General features: G+C 39.4%; 1 protein-coding gene across 5 annotated transcripts in view; it reads right to left on the minus strand.

The window, feature by feature from the left end:
* LOC139541152 (cytosolic carboxypeptidase 6-like) overlaps positions 1 to 21,915 on the minus strand; it is a 422,006-nt gene extending 400,091 nt beyond the window's left edge. For all 5 annotated transcript variants that reach the window (XM_071345454.1, XM_071345450.1, XM_071345449.1 and 2 more), the window contains exons 1-2: positions 21,833 to 21,915; positions 9,914 to 10,036 (exon numbers count right to left, since the gene is read on the minus strand). In XM_071345454.1, coding sequence (XP_071201555.1) covers positions 9,914 to 10,036; positions 21,833 to 21,875 — 166 coding nt within the window. In that variant the 5' untranslated portion in view covers positions 21,876 to 21,915. The remainder of the gene's footprint in view (positions 1 to 9,913; positions 10,037 to 21,832) is intronic.
* Positions 21,916 to 23,766: the final 1,851 nt, after the last annotated feature.

Consider the following 23,766-nt stretch of genomic DNA (forward strand, 5'->3'; position numbering starts at 1 on the left):
AAAAAGGCTATATTGAAAGTCATTCAAAAGGCTTGGCAGAGGATCAGGTTTTTGTGCAATCACTCTGGCAAGCTGTACCCAAGCATGGTGCAATTACTTAAGAGAAATTAAGCAACAGAGCAATAAATATATATATAACAAAGTCAAAAGGTACAACAAAAATAAAATATTAATAATACCTTTTTTTAAATACCAGAAAGGCAAAGACATCACATCCACAGACATCCTAATCTCTATTAAATGCATTGGATGTAAGACAAGATGCATATTTTGGACATATCAATTTACAAAAATCTTTTATCAAGAAAGAAAATAGTGAAGAGGGGCGTTTTGGCTACGAATTCTTCATCACTGCAGGAACTGCAGATCCCAGAGGTTTCCAAGAGCAGAGCACAGATTTAACATTCTTCAGAAGAGGGATGCAAAGTGTCCCTCTCATTAGAAAAAGATTGTTCAAATACTCAAATAGCCCTTATTCACAGCCAGTGGGCAGTCTCAAATTGTTTTTCTGGTAAATGTTGGAGTCCATAGAGGCATCTCACATTCGCTAGAAAATCCTTTCAAGTGTTTTGAAGAGACAAATCTCTCACAATGTGATGCCTATGTATGTGAAGTGCCAGGCTTGCATCAGAAAATAAGCTGTCTGTCATGATATTTTGACCACATAGGTTTTTATGTCCATCCATGTCAAAATCAGATAAGATTAAATCAATTTGTTGAGTTGTCTGTACTGCATATCATAGCAACGTGTTATTGGGAAATGGGATTAATAATTAGCTTAGTCATAACAATCATTGAGATATGCACATTAACCTACATCAAGACTAGTTGTTTAGCATTGAGCATTTCAATAAAATCTTATAGGCATACATCCACTATCCTCATGTGACAAAATAAATCAGGGCAGAAACATTAAAAAGCGCTAAAATCCCATTTCTACCAAGATGGCATTCATAGGTGGTTGCCCCATCAATGAATATTGTAGCGGCAGAAATTGAATTATAGCCTAGCCTTTGAGAATATGATCGTCTAATAGCTTTACAACTTCTCTCCCAATCTGGCAGAACCCGGCCTGCATACCATGCACAGTGTTTGGCAGAGGGAAGACAGAAACAATATAAAGTCATTATCCTGGTAGGAAGCTCTGTCAAGTCTACCTACCCTGAAGCAACTGGTCATCACTAACAAATGCAAACCACTGAAAGCAGTTGTACCTGGCTAAATATCCTATATTCTATTCTGCCTGTGACACCAAAGTATCTCTGCAATATTTCAACTAAATTATTTTAAAGGGGATACATACTTACATTCAATATGAGATCTTGTTAAACCTGTATGTGGTGTACATTTCAATGTTGTCTACTCTGAATAGTGCAAGAGAGCTGTCTGTATCAAAATCTCATGTATTCTATCAAAATAGTCTATATTTTGCACTTCACTTTACAAACATATTCTGCGCATGAATTTGTGATATCAAACCAAACCTGACACATGAATGAAGCTCATCTCAGGAAGGCATTCTAAATAAATCAGCAAAAATAAACAGAGGCAGCTTAAAAAACATGAACTGGTAAAGCGTTACAAATCCTTGCCATTTTCACAAACTGCACCCTCTTGCCTCAGATGAGAAATGACACATCTGCCTAGAAACTGTGTCTATGGAATCAGGATTGCTTGGAAATGAATTACTCCATCATTGGAGCTCTGCGTTCACACACCACAAGTGCAATAGAAGCTTGTTGCCGTCATGTTCACTTACAACATATTAACATCTGAGAGATTGAGGAGAAGCATGGACCCTGAGGACTATGACCCGAAGGCCCAGAATCCCCATACTACCATCTCTGGATCATTTAGAGACAACGAAAAACATGATTCATCACAGCCAAACATCCTGTACAAGCACATGTCAACACTAAAGGGGAGCAAGCCAACATCAACCTAAAATGCATTTTTATGTCTTTGTGTGCAGTTGAAGGAATTTGAAGGTAGTGTCACAAGCCATTGTTAACTAGTGTTAGCACAATGACTGGAAGTCTACCCGAACAGTATCCATCTGACTCTGGGTAAGTACAGTAGAAAAAAGGCTTACTTGCCAAAATCTAATACTATCCCTTTAAGTAGGCTACATAAGCAATAATGTCAATAAAGTGTACGACTGTTGCATTATAAAATAATATGCATAAATTAACCTTTTCTACCTATCGTTAAAGCACCACCATGTAGAGGAAACATTTGCCAGCAATGTGAATATTCTGTTCAAACAATTACCCTACAAATCTTACAAAACGTATGTGTGGTTACTAGCATTTTGTGACATTTTGAGAACAAGAGGGAAGCTCAATATTTTTATGTATCTCAACAATCAACAATTAACTTTCAAAATATTGAAGATGTTTGTACTACTTCTGCCAGGAGAAGTGTCTGTGTCAGAGCAAACTGGGCCATGTGTTCCCTCTCTGATTAGATGAAACCAAGAGCGGCAGGCGAGAATGTCAGACAGGATTATCGCCCGTTTCATTTGCTCTGCTTTTGCACAAACCTGATATCACCTCCCCTGCCTCGCTCAGTGACATGGCACAGACACATATGATAACTGAGACTACTGTAGCTTGCAAATATTATGACACTAGATGGGACTCTTCTGAAACGTTTGCTCTGCTCAAACATGCAATGAGAAAATGGAGCAAGTATTCTTACAATATGTATTTTTTCTGTACATTATTAACATAGTATTCTACCTGTGCAAAGTGTATTCTACAGACTAGCAAGGGGATTGGCAAGGATTCTGCTCATGCTGTGACCCTGGGTTAAGTGCAATGGCTGCCCATGTCTCTAGAGCTACAAAGCTCTATGCCTGCTTAAGCGTAGCACCTTAGTCTTGGGATGTTTTGTTTCCTTCAGGGCCATGCCTATATAACGACACAACACTCACTGGGTATCAGATGGGACGTAAAAGGAAATAAAAAATGGACAAAAAAAGAGTCCTGAAAAAAGGGGGCGAGAAAGCAAGGGAATGGACATAGAAAAATGTAATAATATAAATAAATATATTTTAACTCATAGTTATAAATGTTTGATAAATAGAATAAATCAAAAGGAATAGTCTAGCCGACTCTCACTTGACAGCCCAAATGTATCTCCATAATCTCCTCCCGACTTAAAAGAAGAAGAAGAAAAAAAGCTAAAAAAATACAAAAGTGAAAAGACCATTTAGTGTTTTGGGCAGTGAAGCCAATCCAATACCAAGGACAACTAAGGGAGATGGAGAGGCTAGATTTCCTCTCAATACATCAGAGTCATAGTCTAAGTGTTACTGCACAACAAAATATTCATCTGGAAAACCCATAACTCAGTTAAAGTTACAAAAGCTTATATAAGACAAAGTTAAAACATGAATTTTAGCCTATGTGGAATGGCTAGCTAGTGACTGTAAAATGCAATGACATCCAAAATTATACCCACGATCCAAAGATAAATAAGCAACGTTTACAGTATATCCTTAATTTAATTATATTTGGTTACCAATCTAATCAGAAATCATGATGCACAGCTTTAGATCTGTTTTTCCTTTTCAGAAGAAAAACAAGTTTTGTCTACTGCTTTCCGCTATGTTATGTTTTAATCACATTTTAGTCTTGGAATAAAACCAACAACAGGACTTCAGGAGTGGCACTGTAGCTCAGCCCTCTCCAAACCACTTGTGCTAAGCATCTTGCTTGATTGTTAAAGCGTTTCCTTCTTCTTTAATCAATGAAGACCCAACTGTCTTGATTCATGGGTACTCTGGAGTATATAAATGTCTTCTGACAAGCTTGACTGCATTTCCCCCCAGCATTCGTTCAGTTCCTGTTTAGTTTTTTCCCTCTCTAAATGTTGCTTTGGCTCTGGCTGTAATCACTCATCCTGTAGATGGGCTCTGCAATTGCAACATGAACACTTCTGAGAGAAGATAAGGCAAGATAGATTCCGTAAAATGCTTGGGAAAAGAAAAAACAATTAAACCTTCATCAGCAGTGAATAGTGCAGGAATTGTTCATAGTGTTTATCCTCATTAGTAATCTCTCTGCAGAATCCTTTTAGTCAATTTTTTACAGTTTTCGATTGTTCACTGATTCTAAAAATATTTTTTCATCTATTATCATTACTGTGCATGATTTCAAATCCACGTAGCAAATCCATGAAATGCTTCAGAGGTTCCATACTTTCTATAATGTCTATGGCGGATACATTCGTTTTGCATTTGGAAAGAATTTTATTATCAAGAATAAACATAAGTATATGCCCTACTTTTGCTTATTCATTCAGTTGCTACTTACTCCCCTCAGACTATGTTAACACATTTAGTTGGCATTTCAGAGGTATCCGTGTCATATAAAAACAAAACTTCCATTTAAAATAATTTAGTCTTATTTTGTCATTCTTTGATGTCATTTAGCAGTCAGCAGTGCAGAAAATGTCAATTTCATCTGTTACACTGTAGCCATGTAAAAGTTGCATAAATTACATTCGTTTTCCAAATTTGGATAAAACATTTACATCACAAACGGTTAGAAACACAAAATGCCACATGAATAAACATTACGGTACAGAAATTGTTACATTTTGGAAGGAAAGCCCTCCCTACACTCTTAGAAAAAAGGGTTCTTCGACTGTCCCCATAGGAGAACCATTTTTGGTTCCAGGTAGAACCCTTTTTGGTTCCATGTAGAACCTTTTGGGGTTCCATGTATAACCCAGTGTAAAAGGTTCTACATAGAACCCAAAAGCCTTCTTCAAAGGGTTATCCTATGGGGACAACCGAAGAACCCTTTTAGGTTCTAGATTGCACCTTTTTTTCTAAGAGTGTATATGCGGCAGGTAGCCTAGTGGTTAGAGCGTTGGGCCAGTAACCAAAAGGTTGCTAGATCGAATCCCCGAGCTGACATGGTAAAAATCTGTCGTTCTGCCCCTGAACAAGCAGTTAACCCACTGTTCCTATGCCGTCATTGTATATAAGAATTTGTTCTTAACTGACTTGCCTAGTTAAATAAAGGTTAAAAAATAAATATGCAGTGTTATCTCAGTAGGAAAAACAACACTATGCCTTGTCTTGATAGGTGGGCACAGGATTTGCCCAGAGCACGAATGAGGTGCATCAGCTTGATATTCCATGAAAATAGTGAAAACGAGTGGCAGACGCATGCAGGCAAGACAGTTGATGAAGTGTGAAGGGAAATGGCTTCCAACAGCAGTGGATGCTGTGGTGGACTCAAGTTATCTGCATAGCAAATACAAAAGCACATCCAGGTCTGTGAAAAGAGCATCTGTTTCGACTTGATAAATCACCTTTTCTTTCTTCAGTTAGACTTTTTCCTTGTTCTCTGGCATACCATCATAATATCCCTACTTCTTTATCTGTCTTATTACTAATTCCCTCAACTCACATGACAATATCAAAGCTGTGGCCTGAGAAAGAGGAATCATGCTAAATAAAAACAGCAGTGACTTACAATAGGTCTATAACAAAATACAACGTGTGCTGAATTGCTACTTAGACAAAAGATGTTGGCAATTACAGGTGATTTTGGATATTACAGCCGAACTCATAACAATCAATGAGGCTTAATGAGTTGTGTCTGCAGTCAGTGTGAAACAAGTCAATTAGAAGATTTTACAGGTGCTGCATATCCCACAAAGGAAGGTCACATGAATATGTGAGTCAGAGTTCTGTTGTAGGGTACCGTACGCTTATCAATTAACCTTACTAAATATCTGCGATCTCCAAAGGCTTTACTTTGATTCGGTCTCCCTCTCCATGCAACTCGATGTCTGAAGACCGAGTTCAGGCAATAATCAATGATGGCTTAATTACTTCTGTGAATGGTCAACAGGAACAGTAAAACAATATGCTAACACTGTCAGTGTCATCCTTTAATGAGAAACACAGTGCTGGAGGCAAACAAGCCATTGACCACCTAAATTTAGAATCCACAAAAAGATGTAGGATTCAATTGAATACCTACAGGCAGCTCTCAAAGTTCATCATTAGATCTGACAAGTACTTTATTATTAATATAAGCTACAGAATGGTTTAGCTAAATCCTAATTGTGCACAGATGGATGCACAGGTTGAATTCTGGAAAATGATTCACTGTTTGGAATACAGTGATCCCTCGCCACTTCGCGGTTCACTTATCGCGGATTCGCTATTTCGCGGATTTTCATAATGCATTTTTTTTTTTTTTTTTGGTGCATTGTGCTCTGCATTCTGATTCGCTAAAAACTCACTCCCGCTTCTTGTATCAAAACATGCTACGAATTGTGCTATCATTTTGTCGTCTCGTGCAGTTATGTGTACGTACATAAAACAGCTTGGCAAATTTACATTAAGTTGGCCAAATTATCTTGTAATTTCGAACATCTCCTAAACCCATAATGTCGACGAAACGGCCTACACGTGAGTCACTGTATTTGTATACATGTAATAGTTGCTAATTGTAAAAAAAAAAAAAAAATCTATTTCGCGGATTTCACTTATCGCGGGTCATTTTCGGAACGTAACCCCCGCGATAAACGAGGGATTACTGTATTTCTAATTTATTCTAATTTGACAGTTAAGATTATTTCTGCTTATTCGTAAAACTAATGCAGCTCATTTGATTTGTGATTGGTGACTAATATTACCAATGTAAAGAATTATGTTTCAAGCACTAATCGCGCTTTCACATTAAAGCAATGCCATAATTCTGTCTGACATTGATAGAAAATAACTGTCAAACATTTAATTTCTCCATGTACACATCGCAAAACTAATGATAAAGGTCCAAGTAATAATAGATACAAATATGTTCCTTTTTCTAAATAAAAACCCATTGATTAATAAACATCCATAACGAAAATGAAATTGATGGGCTAAAGAGATCATTATAACTATTAAAACTCAATTAGCATATAGAAGTCTATGAAAATTGACATTGTTTTTCATACCTCCATATCTACAGAACCATCAACATGGTTTTAATGACAGCTTGAGGAAATATTCATTATTTTTCTACACTATCAAAGTCTGCATTTTCTTGTATTATCTTAAAAAGCAAAGGAAGGGAGGACTGCTGAAGCTAGTGTGACTCAGAGACCTGTGGGCTGCAATGCCTATGAAAATATATACCACTGACATAATCTGCATATGGTTGACAAGAAACTGAATTATGTCTCATCTAAATGTAAATTAGGGGTTTTATACATTAAGTAAACGGCTTACATTACCGTAGTCTGTTTTAATAAACCAATTAGAATTTATTACCAGGGATACTAAAGAAATAAAATAAAATCTCTAGTTTCTAAAATGTATGCAAAATGTTGACAGCTGTCGTACAAAAAAAGTGGCAATATTGGCAGCATGAACCTCACTGAGTGATATCTCCTTATAAATTCAAATAAATGTCTGCTTGAATTCACATGTTTCAGGCAATAAATTATGTTTGAGGAGAAGTGATCCATACAGTGATCCGTACAGTAGCCTCTATAAGGGTATTCAAATGTTCTTCCTGTCAGTGTCATATTATATAACAAATGCATGAATTGGAAATGTGAGACCTTCACAGATATCACTGTCACTGCATGGAATATGGATGCTAGTTATTTGACCATGCAGTGATACTGTCTAGATATTGATGTAATCTAAAGGGTAAATTTAAGCACTACATCAACAGTAGATATTCAACAGTAGATATTGATCTTGAATCTTCTTGGCAAAAGAACATGTTTTAAATATGCTTACACCTTGGTAATATGAAAGGCATTCTTCTTCAGTGAAAACACATTGATATTGAATGTGTGTTGCTACTCAAGGTAGGCAATGCCAAATCGTTGGATTATGAATAGTCCTCTTTGTTTCTCAATTCCACCAACAAAACAAACCACAATTCTTTACGGACAGTGAGGGCTAAGTCCTGAAAAAAACATATCACTCCTTGTGAAATGTATTGACAGATACTCACCATATGACCGCTGAAGTAAAAAATTTCTTTTTTATCATTTAATCCTTATAGGAGACATGTTGGCTTATAAGTGGTTAAAACAGTTAGCCTAGCTGCAGTGTTGCTTCGTTGAAACAGCAACACAACATTCATTTGACATTAGCGTAGTTCAATTCCTCTCCGTTTCCAACTTTAGTAATGCATTTACTGGAAAGAGATTAATATCAATTCCATAAATCATTCAGGAGAATTTCCGGACCTAGAGACATCTGGGTAATGTTATACATGTTAGCGGATCTCAGTCTGAGAGCTCAACGCCCATTAATCAATGTCTGAGGTCCTCCGAGCATGTCATCTGGGAAAATAAGGAAACTTATTTAAAAACCCGTAAGAAACGTAAGTCTCCTGATTATTTATTAATATCCATATCAACCTCCTAAAACATATGTTTGTCTACTCTCCCCTCTGTTCACTCCCCTTTGACAGGCCACATGCATAGCCATTTTAATCTTCATTTATAACTCGGGATCGAGCATAACACTCCCTTCTAGACAAATCCTCAAATCCTCATGGCTTCCCAGATCTTAGTTAGAAGCTCTTTGTTTATCTCTTAACTTTCAAACCTCTCACCTGTTATGTGGTGCCATGGTGTGACTGACAATATCATATGATATTATAGTAATACCCTATCATATGAATTTCATTTGATTGACAGTGCCGTTCAGTAGTATAAGCTTACCTTTTAAAAAATGGTGTCTAATAAACCTCTAACCACTTGTTTATTCAGTATTATTTATGGGAGAAAAACACATAGATTCTTCTCAGAAGTTTCAAACTCTATCCAAATAAACAAAGTCAAAAAATAAAAATCAACTTAAAAAGTCTTACCCTCCTGACAGCTGGGCCAAACAGCACAGAATCACAAGTTAAACTTCATCTCTGCACAGCCAGAAATTGGTTGCCTGCCAAGAATATGAAAGCTATGTCTCATCTGTTGAAGACCCTGAACCTAATCTCCCAGCAGAGAATGATATTGTGAATGTTCCACAGGCCCACTGATTCACTGTCACTCCAGCCCAGAGCCGCTCTCTTTGCTGCCCACTTGACCTTGTCACAGCGGAAAGCACTTTATTTTCATTGCAGTGCCATTCATTTGGTTGAAAAGTTCAAAACAAAGGCCATTTACAAAGCATTCTGGAACATATTAACTTGTTTAATTACAGTCTTCAACTGGGAAGATGGACAAGGTAAAAGAGCAGTGACTCATTTAGAACCATTACATTTTTTTGTTACCCTTTTCTATAGCTAATTAACCATTAAAAGACACAATCAAAGAAATGATTTAGGCCTAGTTGTATAGAATATTCTGCTTTTATTAATAGGCAATATTTAATATAATTTCACTGCTTCGATATGATGCAATTCAAATCACAGAAACATATCTAAGGAAATAAAATGGTTTCGTAACTGAAGTATATGAGATCTGTAAAGGAGGATCAGAGGATCGCACTACAAAACAACCTGTTTGTGTACATGTGGGTCTTCCTGTATATTAGTAAACAATAAAACAAAATAGGTTGAAAATGTAATACAGTACCCAGAAATGTGGTATATAGTGACGAATGACCTGTCAACCTGCCTTGCACCAGCAGGCATAGCCTACATTATATTCATTATTTACTATAGCCTAAGTCTTATACTGCCCTTTTTAAATTGAGGGATGACAATAATGTCATCATAGAATGATCACTTGATAACACTGGATTGTTTTGTGATCAAAATAGAATTACATAGCCTATAACTAATTAAGCTAGGTAAAGGAAATTCTAAGTTAGCCTAATTAGCGTAGATAAGCCTAGTCTGTGGATATATTTACAAATATTGTGATAAATCTATCAAATGTTGCAGTAGTTTAAATTGTGATATTACACCTCATTACAGTTTGTACTTACCACTCTCGAAGCAAGCATCAAAGACAAGGTGGCCTTTCCGTGGAACTCCTGTGTATCCTGGTGGAGTCACCATCAGCTTGTTCACATTGCCCACTAAGGCATCCTCTCCTCCAGCTTCACTGCCTAGGACAACCACATATCACTTGTCAAACAACTTAATCTGAACTAATATCTATTAAACACCCCACCATTCTAAGGATATCATATGCGGTAAATATCATATTAAGGCTAGATATCTCAATATTTTCACACTTTGTGCCTTATCAGAAGTAGATACAGTATGACAAGATGTCTTTTGTGCATCAAATGTGGCTTGCCTGCCTTACGCATAGTAAGTAAGGCATGCTGTTGGCAAAGCCTTAACTGAGGTCGCCTTGCAGAAATATATCTACTTGTATTGTATTAGAACTAAATAAAAACCTCAAGACAACAAAAATGCGTGAAATTATTTATTTTGGTGTGTTCAGAGATTTCACTATTGTAAACAAATGGTGTTACTAGCTAAAACTTCACAACCTTTAAAAGCTATAGCCAGGTCTAACAAGTGCTTTTGGCCTGCTTTGTTGACAGGTGCTAAAGCAGGTGGTTCACACACCTATTAATATAACGCATTGTCATCCCTACTGCCTCAGATCTAGCGGACTAACTAAACACAAACCCTGCGTTTGTAAATTATGTCTGAGTGTTACTATTTGGAGTGAAACAAACTGTCCTTTACCTGCAGATAATGCATTAATAATTATCAAGTGTCCCTGATAGTGTTGCATTTAATTACAGTATAGCCTAGGTAGCTAATACCATGCCATGTCATGCATGTTAACCTATACATGTGGATTAGGATTTAACTCTATGAACTCAGGTCTTGTAATTGTAGACTAGAAAAGGACATTTAAATGTGGTGTGCTTGCTAGTCTTGAAGTATTTATGGTTGTGATATAGTAGTAGTAGTGACAGCAATGGTATTAACAGGGTTTTCAAAGGCTATGTGTTAGTTATAGTAACCTATTTTTGGGTGGTTTGTAGGTGTGGAGTTGTTATAGTCAGTGGTGTAAAGTACTTAAGTATAAAATACTTTAAAGTACTACTTAAGTAGTTTTTGGGGATATCTGGGCCTGGTTGCATAACATATCTTAAGTGTTTCTCTTAAGGCCATACTTTAGGGCTCTTACCATAGTTTGAAGGCATGCATGGCAGAAAGAGTATCTGGCCTGATTCACTGACTAAATGTCTCTTCAAAGTGATCCCATTTATTTTGTTAGATAGCAAAACTTTCACAATCAACACAGGATAACAAAATTGCTTCAGAAGAAAATAAACCAAGTTTGTAGCCATGGATTTTGCACCTTCCAATGTTCAGCTAAGTACCCAGTTGGTTGATGTTTTCCTTTTGTAAACAGGCTGATGAAAGCAACATTCACCTCCACAAATGCTGTTTACACTGATATCCATACTGAATTAAGCAGTTAAGGGACCTCATGGGCACGCTTAACTTTTTCACTTAATTTAAGGGGGACATTCACCTTAAAATGTTTTGTGCAAGTGACTTAGAGTTAAGAAAACATTAAGGGAAAAGATGAGGGGGAAATTAACTTCAGATGTTTTATGCAACTGAACCCTGTACTATTTATATTTTGGACAACTATTACTCCACTACATTCCTAAAGAAAATATGTACTTTTTACTCCCATACCTTTTCCCTTACACCCAAAAGTACTTGTCATTTCGAATGCTCAGGCAGGACAGCAATATGGTCCAATTCACACACCTATTAATATAACGCGTTGTCATCCCTACTGCCTCAGATCTAGCGGACTAACTAAACACAAACCCTGCGTTTGGAAATTATGTCTGAGTGTTACAATTTTAAAAAACAAGAAAAGTGTGCCGTCTGGTTTGCTTAATATAATGAATTTCATGTATAGCATTTACTTTTACTTATTACTTTTTCACAAGTATGACAATTGAGTATGTTTTCCACCACTGTACTTAAGTACACTTAAAGCCATACACTTTTAAACGAATAGTATCACTTTTACTTGAGTCATTTTCTATTAAGGTATCTTTACTTTTACTTAAGTATGACAATTGAGTACTTTTTCCACCAATGATTATAGTGGGATAGTATAGTAGGCTAGAGTGAGTGCTATGTCATCATTAGGTGTTTTTATGCTGTCAAAATATTTTTGTTTGAACACCCTGAAAGTTTTGTGGCAGTAATTTCAGTTTAGAGTGTTGAAGCCTGCATTCCACCATTGAAATGAACGGGGATACGATACACTTTATAGTTTATGAGGTAATGGTATAAAAAGCTGAATACAAGCACACTATTCCAGACTGGTCTGCTTGTTTTAGAGTTTGAATGGCTTTTCTAGCTTAAACGGTTGAAGACTAGCCAGAATTTTTACCCATTCAAGTCTATGGCCCCTGAAATGCATTGGGATTAATACAAACGTGGTTGTAGTGTGAAAAGTACAAGTAGTATCAAAGCAACAGTTCCAGTGCCAGTCTGCATGTTTTAACTGACTTGCCTAGTTAAATTAAACACTTAAAAACAATTAATAGTATTCCTTTAATAGGCAACTCAACTGCCTGGGAGAGCATATTTTTCAAGAGTTCGTAAAATTATAAAACATATTAGTCATTTCATCATTATTAAATTATGTTTTAGAAGTCAACAAAATTTTACAACCTTGTAATTTCCCATTTTATACACAATTAGTAAAAATAAAATAAAAAATGGGTAAATTAGGTTCGGTTTTGCACACATTCAAATCAAATCAAAGTTTATTTGTCACGTGCGCCAAATATAACAGGTATGAAATGCTTACTTACAGGCTCTAATCAATAGTGGGAAAAAAAGGTATGTGTGTGTGTGTGTGTGTGTAGGTAAGTAAAGAAATAAAACAACAGTAAAAAGACATTTGAAAATAACAGTAGCAAAGCTATTTACAGACACCGGTTAGTCAGGCTTATTGAGGTAGTATGTACATGTAGATATGGTTAAAGTGACTATGCATATATGATGAACAGAGAGTAGCAGTACCGTAAAAAGAGGGGTTGGCGGGTGGTGGGACACAATGCAGATAGCCTGGTTAGCCAATGTGCGGGAGCACTGGTTGGTCGGGCCAATTGAGGTAGTATGTACATGAATGTATAGTTAAAGTGAGTATGCATATATGATAAACAGAGAGTAGCAGCAGCGTAAAAGAGGGGTTGGGGGGGCACACAATGCAAATAGTCCGGGTAACCATTTGGTTACCTGTTCAGGAGTCTTATGGCTTGGGGGTAAAAACTGTTGAGAAGCCTTTTTGTCCTAGACTTGGCACTCCGGTACAGCTTGCCATAAGGTAGTAGAGAGAACAGTCTATGACTGGGGTGGCTGGGGTCTTTGACAATTTGTAGGGCCTTCCTCTGATACCGCCTAGTGTAGAGGTCCTGGAGGGCAGGCAGCTTTGCCCCAGTGATGTACTGGGCCGTACGCACTACCCTCTGAAGTGCCTTGCGATCGGAGGCCGAGCAATTGCCGTACCAGGCAGTGATGCAACCGGTCAGGATGCTCTCAATGTTGCAGCTGTAGAACCTTTTGAGGATCTCAGGACCCATGCCAAATCATTTTAGTTTCCTGAGGGGGAATAGGCTTTGTCGTGCACCCTTCACGACTGTCTTGGTGTGTTTGGACCATTCTAGTTTGTTGTTGATGTGGACACCAAGGAACTTGAAGCTCTCAACCTGCTCCACTACAGCCCCGTCGATGAGAATGGGGGCGTGCTCGGTCCTCCTTTTCCTGTAGTCCACAATCATCTCCTTAGTCTTGGTTACGTTGAGGGATAGGTTGTTATTCTGGCACCACCCGGCCAGGTCTCTGACCTCCTCCCTATAGGCTGTCTCGTCGTTGGCGGTGATCAGGCCTACCACTGTTGTGTCGTCTGCAAACTTAATGATGGTGTTGGAGTCGTGCCTGGCCATGCAGTCGTGGGTGAACAGGGAGTACAGGAGGGGACTGAGCACGCACCCCTGGAGAGCTCCAGTGTTGAGGATCAGCGTGCCAGATGTGTTGCTACCTATCCTCACCACCTGGGGGCGGCCCGTCAGGAAGTCCAGGATCCAGTTGCAGAGGGAGGTGTTTAGTCCCAGGTTCCTTAGCTTAGTGATGAGCTTTGAGGGTACTATGGTGTTGAACGCTGAGCTGTAGTCAATGAATAGTATTCTCACATAGGTGTTCCTTTTGTCCAGGTGGGAAAGGGCAGTGTGGAGTGCAATAAAGATTGCATCATCTGTGGATCTGTTTGGGCGGTATGCAAATTGGAGTGGGTCTAGGGTTTCTGGGATAATGGTGTTGATGTGAGCCATTACCAACCTTTCAAAGCACTTCATGGCTACAGATGTGAGTGCTACGGGTCTGTAGTCATTTAGGCAGGTTGCCTTTGAGTTCTTGGGCACAGGGACTATGGTGGTCTGCTTGAAACATGTTGGTATTACAGACTCAATCAGGGACATGTTGAAAATGTCAGTGAAGACACCTGCCAGTTGGTCAGCACATGCCCGGAGCACATGTCCTGGTAATACGTCTGGCCCCGCAGCCTTGTGTATGTTGACCTGTTTAAAGGTCTTACTCACGTCGGCTACGGAGAGCGTGATCACACAGTCGTCCGGAACAGCTGATGCTCTCATGCATGCCTCAGTGTTGCTTGCCTCGAAGCGAGCATAGAAGTGATTTAGCTCGTCTGGTAGGCTTGTGTCACTGGGCAGCTTGCGGCTGTGCTTCCCTTTGTAGTCTGTAATAGTTTGCAAGCCCTGCCACATCCGAGGAGCGTCAGAGACGGTGTAGTATGATTCAATCTTAGCCCTGTATTGACGCTTTGCCTGTTTGATGGTTCGTCGCAGGGCATAGCGGTATTTCTTGTAAGCTTCCGGGTTAGAGTCCTGCACCTTGAAAGCGGCAGCTCTACCCTTTAGCTCAGTGCGAATGTTGCCTGTAATCCATGGCTTCTGGTTGGGGTATGTTCACTTCCTGATTTTCAACCATCTTTGGATGGGTGTTTTAAAAATATATGGGAGTCCGATAATGAAAACCACATGATCATTTTATTAAATGGCATTGGTTGAGATTATAAAATATGGCAAAATTAGCTACCTTTTAAAGGGTTAACTGCTTGCTTGCTAACCCGGTCTGCTAACTGCTAGCTTTCCAGCCCCGGTCTGCTAACTGCTAGCTTGTTTAGCCCCGGCCTACTAACTGTTAGCTTGTTAGCATCGGCCTGCTAACTGTCTGAATCGCCGTGTCCCCAGTCAGCCCAACCACTCACTGGACCCATATGTTCACTTGGCTACGCATGCCTCTCTCTAATATCAATATGCCTCGTCCATTACTGTCCTGGTTAGTGATTACTGTCTTATTTCACTGTAGAGCCTCTATCCCTGCTCAATATGCCTTAACCAACCATGTTGTTCCACCTCCTACATATGCGATGACATCACCTGGTTTAAACATCTTTAGAGACTATATCTCTCTCATCATTACTCAATGCCTAGGTCTACCTCCAATGTACTCACATCCTATCTTACCTTTGTCTGTACACTATGCCTTGAATCTATGCTATCGAGCCCAGAAACCTGCTCCTTTTACTCTCTGTTCCGAACGTGCTAGACGGACAGTTCGTATAGCATTTATCCGTACCCTTATCCTACTTCTCCTCTGTTCCTCTGGTGATGAGAGGTTAATCCAGGTCCTGCAGTGCCTATCCCCACTCCTTCTCCCCAGGTGCTCTCATTTGTTGACTTCTGTAACCGTAAAAGCCTTGGTTTCATACATGTTAACATTAGAAGCCTACTCCCTAAGTTTGTTTTACTCACTGCTTTAGCACACTCTGCCAACCCGGATGTCTTAGCCGTGCCTGAATCCTGGCTTAGGAAAACCATCAAAAACTCTGCAATCTCCATCGCTAACTATAACATTTTCCGCCAAGATAGAACTGCCAAAGGGTGCGGTGTTGCAATCTACTGCAAAGATAGCCTGCAGAGTTCTGTATTACTATCCAAGTCTGTACCCAAACAATTCGAGCTTCTACTTCAAAAAATTCACCATTCCAGAAACAAGTCTCTCACTGTTGCCGCTTGCTATAGACCTCCCTCTGCCCCCAGCTGTGCCCTCGATACCATATGTGAATTGATTGCCCCCCATCTATCTTCTGAGCACGTGCTACTAGGTGACCTAAACTGGGACATGCTTAACACCCCGGCCATCCTACAATCTAAGCTTGATGCCCTCAATCTCACACAAATTATCAATGAACCTACCAGGTACAACTCCAAATCCGTAAACACGGGCACCCTCAAAGATGTCATCCTAACTAACTCGCCCTCCAAATACACCTCTGCTGTTTTCAATCAAGATCTCAGCGATCACTGCCTCATTGCCTGCATCCGTAATGGGCCTGCGACCAAACGACCACCCCTCATCACTGTCAAACGCTCCCGAAAACACTTCTGCGAGCAGGCCTTTCTAATCGACCTGGCCGGGGTATCCTGGAATGACATTGACCTCATCCCGTCAGTAGATGATGCCTGGCTATTCTTTAAAAGTGCCTTCCTCACCATCTTAAATAAGCATGCCCCATTCCAAAAATGTAGAACTAGGAATAGATGTAGTCATTGGTTCACTCCAGACCTGTCTGCCCTTGACCAGCACAAAAACATCCTGTGGCGTTCTGCATTAGCATCGAATAGCCCCTGTGATATGCAACATTTCAGGGAAGTTAGGAACAAATATACACAGGCAGTTAGGAAAGCTAAGGCTAGCTTTTTCAAACAGAAATTTGCATCCTGTAGTACTAACTCAAAAAAGTTCTGGACACTGTAAAGTCCATGGAGAATAAGAGCACCTCCTCCCAGCTTCCCACTGCTCTGAGGCTAGGAAACACTGTCACCACCGATAAATCCACTATAATTGAGAATTTCAATAAGCATTTCTCTACGGCTGGCCATGCTTTCCACCTGGCTACCCCTACCCCGGTCAACTGCCCGGCACCCTCCACAGCAACCCACCAAACCCCCCACCATTCCTCCTTCACTCAAATCCAGATAGCTGATGTTCTGAAAGAGCTGCAAAATCTGGACCCCTACAAATCAGCCAGGCTAGACAATCTGGACCCTCTCTTTCTACAATTATCTGCCGAAATTGATGCAACCCCTATTACTAGCCTGTTCAACCTCTCTTTCGTATCGTCTGAGATTCCCAAAGATTGGAAAGCTGCCGCGGTCATCCCCCTCTTCAAAGGGTGTGACACTCTAGACCCAAACTGCTACAGACCTATATCTATCCTACCCTGTCTTTCTAAGGTCTTTGAAAGCCAAGTTAACAATCAGATTACCGACCATTTCGAATCCCACCATACCTTCTCCGCTATGCAATCTGGTTTCAGAGCTGGTCATGGGTCCACCTCAGCCATGCTCAAGGTCCTAAACGACATCATAACCGCCATCGATAAGAGACATTACTGCGCAGCCGTATTCATCGACCTGGCCAAGGCTTTCGACTCTGTCAATCACCACATTCTTATTGGCAGACTCGACAACCTTGGTTTCTCAAATGATTGCCTCGCCTGGTTTACCAACTACTTCTCTGATAGAGTTCAGTGTGTCAAATCGGAGGGCCTGTGGTCCGGACCTCTAGCAGTCTCTATGGGGGTGCCACAGGGTTCAATCCTCGGGCCGACTCTCTTCTCTGTATACATCAATGATGTTGCTCTTGCTGCTGGTGATTCTCTGATACACCTCTACGCAGACGACACCATTCTGTATACTTCTGGCCCCTCTTTGGACACTGTGTTAACTAACCTCCAGACGAACTTCAATGCCATACAACTCTCCTTCCGTGGCCTCCAACTGCTCTTAAACGCAAGTAAAACTAAATGCATGCTATTCAACCGATCACTGCCCGCACTTGCTCGCACGTCCAGCATCACTACTCTGGACGGCTCTGACTTAGAATACATGGACAACTACAAATACCTAGGTGTCTGGTTAGACTGTAAACTCTCCTTCCAGACTCACATTAAGCATCTCCAATCCAAAATTAAATCTAGAATCGGCTTCCTATATCGCAACAAAGCATCCTGCACTCATGCTGCCAAACATACCCTCGTAAAACTGACCATCCTACCGATCCTCGACTTCGGTGATGTCATCTATAAAATAGCCTCCAACACTCTACTCAACAAACTGGATGCAGTCTATCACAGTGCCATCTGTTTTGTCACCAAAGCCCCATACACTACCCACCATTGCGACCTGTACGCTCTCGTTGGTTGGCCCTCGCTTCATACTCGTCGCCAAACCCACTGGCTACAGGTTATCTACAAGTCTATGCTAGGTAAAGCCCCGCCTCTCCTTCCAGTTCTCTGCTGCCAATGACTGGAACGAACTGCAAAAATCTCTGAAGCTGGAAACACTTACAGTGGGGAGAACAAGTATTTGATACACTGCCGATTTTGCAGGTTTTCCTACTTACAAAGCATGTAGAGGTCTGTAATTTTTATCATAGGTACACTTCAACTGTGAGAGACGGAATCTAAAACAAAAATCCAGAAAATCACATTGTATGATTTTTAAATAATTAATTAGCATTTTATTGCATGACATAAGTATTTGATCACCTACCAACCAGTAAGAATTCCGTCTCTCACAGACCTGTTAGTTTTTCTTTAAGAAGCCCTCCTGTTCTCCACTCATTACCTGTATTAACTGCACCTGTTTGATCTCGTTACCTGTATAAAAGACACCTGTCCACACACTCAATCAAACAGATTCCAACCTCTCCACAATGGCCAAGACCAGAGAGCTGTGTAAGGACATCAGGGATAAAATTGTAGACCTGCACAAGGCTGGGATGGGCTACAGGACAATAGGCAAGCAGCTTGGTGAGAAGGAAACAACTGTTGGCACAATTATTAGAAAATGGAAGAAGTTCAAGATGACGGTCAATCACCCTCGGTCTGGGGCTCCATGCAAGATTTCACCTCGTGGGGCATCAATGATCATGAGGAAGGTGAGGGATCAGCCCAGAACTACACGGCAGGACCTGGTCAATGACCTGAAGAGAGCTGGGACCACAGTCTCAAAGAAAACCATTAGTTACACACTACGCCGTCATGGATTAAAATCCTGCAGCGCACGCAAGGTCCCCCTGCTTAAGCCAGTGCATGTCCAGGCCTGTCTGAAGTTTGCCAATGACCATCTGGATGATCCAGAGGAGGAATGGGAGAAGGTCATGTGGTCTGATGAGACAAAAATAGAGCTTTTTGGTCTAACTCCACTCGCCATGTTTGGAGGAAGAAGAAGTATGAGTACAACCCCAAGAACACCATCCCAACCGTGAAGCATGGAGGTGGAAACATCATTCTTTGGGGATGCTTTTCTGAAAAGGGGACAGGACGACTGCACCGTATTGAGGGGAGGATGGATGGGGCCATGTATCGCGAGATCTTGGCCAACAACCTCCTTCCCTCAGTAAGAGCATTGAAGATGGGTCGTGGCTGGGTCTTCCAGCATGACAACGACACGAAGCACACAGCCATGGCAACTAAGGAGTGGCTCCGTAAGAAGCATCTCAAGGTCCTGGAGTGGCCTAGCCAGTCTCCAGACCTGAACCCAATAGAAAATCTTTGGAGGGAGCTGAAAGTCCGTATTGCCCAGCGACAGCCCCGAAACCTGAAGGATCTGGAGAAGATCTGTAGGGAGGAGTGGGCCAAAATCCCTGCTGCAGTGTGTGCAAACCTAGTCAAGAACTACAGGAAACGTATGATCTCTGTAATTGCAAACAAAGGTTTCTGTACCAAATATTAAGTTCTGCTTTTCTGATGTATCAAATACTTATGTCATGCAATAAAATGCAAATTAATTATTTAAAAATCATACAATGTGATTTTCTGGATTTTTGTTTTAGATTCCGTCTCTCATAGTTGAAGTGTACCTATGATAAAAATTACAGACCTCTACATGCTTTGTAAGTAGGAAAACCTGCAAAATCGGCAGTGTATCAAATACTTGTTCTCCCCACTGTATCTCCCTCACTAGCTTTAAGCACCAGTTGTCAGAGCAGCTCACAGATTACTGCACCTGTACATAGCCCATCTATAATTTTGCCCAAACAACTACCTCTTCCCCTACTGTATTTATTTATTTTGCTCCTTTGCACCCCATTATTTATATTTCTACTTTGCACATTCTTCCACTGCAAATCTACCATTCCAGTGTTTTACTTGCTATATTGTATTTACCTCGCCACCATGGCCTTTTTTTGCCTTTACCTCCCTTATCTCACCTCATTTGCTCACATTGTATATAGACGTATTTTTCTACTGTATTATTGACTGTATGTTTTGTTTATTCCATGTGTAACTCTGTGTTGTTGTATGTGTCGAATTGCTATGCTTTATCTTGGCCAGGTCGCAGGTGCAAATGAGAACTTGTTCTCAACTAGCCTACCTGGTTAAATAAAGGTGAAATAAAATAAAATAAATTCTTATTCTAAGCATATGAACTGTAAACGCATTCATTTACATGTATCATATTTATTCAGATCATCAGTCCACATTTAACTAGGCCCATCTCCATTATAAGTAAATTAAGCAGACAAGATGTAAATGAATGTATCCTTTTTTTGATGATTTAAAAAATCTATGCAAATTCCAATACAAAATTTGTTTACTCTAATTGGGCAACTCAACCTGCTGGTTGAGATGTTTGCGATGCATTATCTATCAAAGTTTAAGTTTCTATCAAAGTAATGCACACAAATTATTAATTTCTAGCCTATATCTGGCATCACCATCATCAAACCATAATCTAACTCAGTTTAGGAGCCTGAGATCGCGGATATACTGAGGGAGTCATACCCTATGGTTATGACAATGTCATCCTGTCTTTTGTTTTGTTATGTGTTAAATGTGTATGCTTATTAGGCTAGGTATGCCTATTAGGCAAGGTCTACTGTGAAGCCTAGGCCTACTATGTTGTTTGTAAATGTTTTTAACATTTATTTAAGAAGACCACAATGAAAATACGTTTTCACAGTTTTGGTGTCATCCTCAATGATTTTAAATGCATTATCCACATGTGTGGTTGTATTGTGTTTTACATTGTCAAATAAACCTATATTGATGCTAAACACACATATTTTGCATAACAATCATTTTTCAGATAATTTTTTTATTGGTGTGCCAGTTAAAGGTTAAAGTTGTTATGGTGTTTACGGTTTTGGTATTAGAGATTCCAGAGGAATAATAATAATAATAAGTATGACCAGTTTATTAAGCAAAGCACACCTAATTAAAACCCTTACAATGACGTGTAGCCACTGCCATGCTATTACCATAGATATATAGGGAATCACTACTTCTTGTGTCTAACACAGCTACTTGCCACAGCCAGTTGCTGCAAGAGACAGCTAGTATTTGCTAGCTCTGGTCCTGGGCGTCGTTCGGTTGAGAGTACAGCAGAACGACGCCCTGGACCAGAGCTAGCACTAGCTAACGTTAGCTGCTAAACTCACAGTCACAAAGCAAATCCCGCACATTAGATGCATGGCAAGTAGCCTGTCCAGGCAGAGTGTTTACGGCAAACACTTCAATTTGCTGAACATTTTCATGCTACTAGCTAGTATTATTTATATCAGGTAGCTAAATTAGTAGCTAGCTAACTAGAAGGTTAACGTTACCTAACAAAATAACGTCGTTAGCTAGTAACAAGCTTACTTAGCTAACTAGCAAAATGATGTTTACAAACTATGTTGTATTGGTCTAGGTGATTGATGCAGCAGTCCAGACTCATTCATAACTAAATGTGCAGAAACCTGCTATGCACTCTCATGCACTTGAATATAGGTACTATAGGAGGTAGGTAGCACTACTATTTACACACCAGCGTCGACGTCTCTCATGTTCTCCTCCATCTTCCTTTCCATTTTTGCACAACAACACACCAGCGCACAACGCTGTCTGCGTGTTGCCACGGCAACGCAGTCTAGGGATAAGGACAGGTGGGAGGGAGTTGGGTGTTTTCCACTAGCTTCCACAGTCAGGTTCCTCCGCCACAAAATCAAAATTGGCTACAAGCCTACAACAACAATTTGCTTTGTGGTCTTCATTTAAGGTTAGGGTTAGACATAAGGGTTAGCAGCGTGGTTAGGGTTAGGTTTACAATTTAATTTTAAGAAGATCAATTATAGAAATGGGCGGAGTTTATAACTTTGTGACGACCCATTGGGGTTGACCTAAGCAAGTCAAAAGCAGGTGCAAGCCTCAAGTAGAGCATTACATTTTAAGATAAATTATAGAAATCTCTTTCAAAATGTAGAACTCCCCAACGCATGTATACACATGGTGTCAAATAAAAGGACCTGAACATATTAACCATTTATAAGAATGATGGTCAAATGAGTAGTAGTTTACTGTGAAAGGGTAGGAACCATCATTTGGGTCAGTATTTCCCCTGGGACTCTAATTACTGATGAAACATGTAAAACGGTATAAACTCACAGGTGAGTTCTCAGGTGAGAACTTTTTCTATAATTTTTTTTAAATTCTTTTTTATTATTCATAATACAAAAATAAACTTACTACATCAAAAATGTCTAACAAAACAAAACACAGGTATTAACAAGAAAATATTCAAACATACAAAAAATATCAATAAAATAATACAAAAAATAAACAATTTTAGTGCAATTGTATTCACTCTGAAAAAATCTTATAATGATTCAGGAATTCTTGTTGTTATTCCCTAGGGTTAATGTTTTAATAAGATAGTTGAATTCAATCAGAAAAATGTGTAAGTTTGGTATAGAATTTTGGAATTTTTGTTTGTGTATGAAGTATTTGGCAACAAGAATTAAAAAAATTACAATCATTTCAGTGGTCTTGTTATCATTGCAATAGTAACATATTATATATTTCATGTCAAAAACATAGGCAGTGTTCATAATGGTAAATAAGTATTTTGCAAGGTTTTCCCAAAATTCTGACACAAATTTACATTCAAAGAACAAGTGAGACAGATTCTCACCTTCTTTTTCACAGAAAATGCAGATATCATCAATAGCCACGCATTTGGATATCATAGAATTACATGGATATATCTTATGTAAAATTTTGAAGTGCACTTCCTTAACTTTGTTTGGTATACAGTATTTGTAAGGCCTTAACCATGCATTTTTCCAGAAAATTTCAGAAATAAGCATGTTCCAGAAAAACTTTCCTCTCGGTGTAAGTTGGTTTTGTGAATGAAGAATTTGTCTTATATATTTATTACAACAAGATCTCTCAAGTAAGCCCACACCTTCCAATCTGAGTTCTGGATAAACTTTATGATCATTACCAAAGCTAAGATGAGTTTTCATTAGTGTAGTTAGATCACTGGGAACAGCTTTGATCACAGAAATAAACTCTCTGAAAGGTATTGGAAACTCTTTCAATGTTATAAATTGTTCATATGTGAGAATATTACCCTTGTTGTCGAAAATATCAAGAACAAAGTCAATATTCCTCTCATGCCAGCTGGGGTAGAACAATGACTTATTCCTTATAGTTGAGTCTGAATTATTCCACAAAAGAGCTTTATGTGGGGAAAAATTGGGCAGGAAACATATTTTCCAGGCCATTAAAGCTTGTTGGTGAAACCTAGCCAATTTAGCAGGTAATCTTTCAGGAATAGAATTACATTTCAGTAAAAATTGAAGACATCCCAATTTATTAAACACATTATTTGGAATGAAATACCATATTGAATCAGTATTGATCAAACATTTTTTCAACCAGTTTATCTTGAAAGTGTTATTTATGTCAACAAAATCCAAC

Source organism: Salvelinus alpinus, chromosome 16 (genome assembly GCF_045679555.1).
Source record: "Salvelinus alpinus chromosome 16, SLU_Salpinus.1, whole genome shotgun sequence".
Classification (NCBI taxonomy): domain Eukaryota; kingdom Metazoa; phylum Chordata; class Actinopteri; order Salmoniformes; family Salmonidae; genus Salvelinus; species Salvelinus alpinus.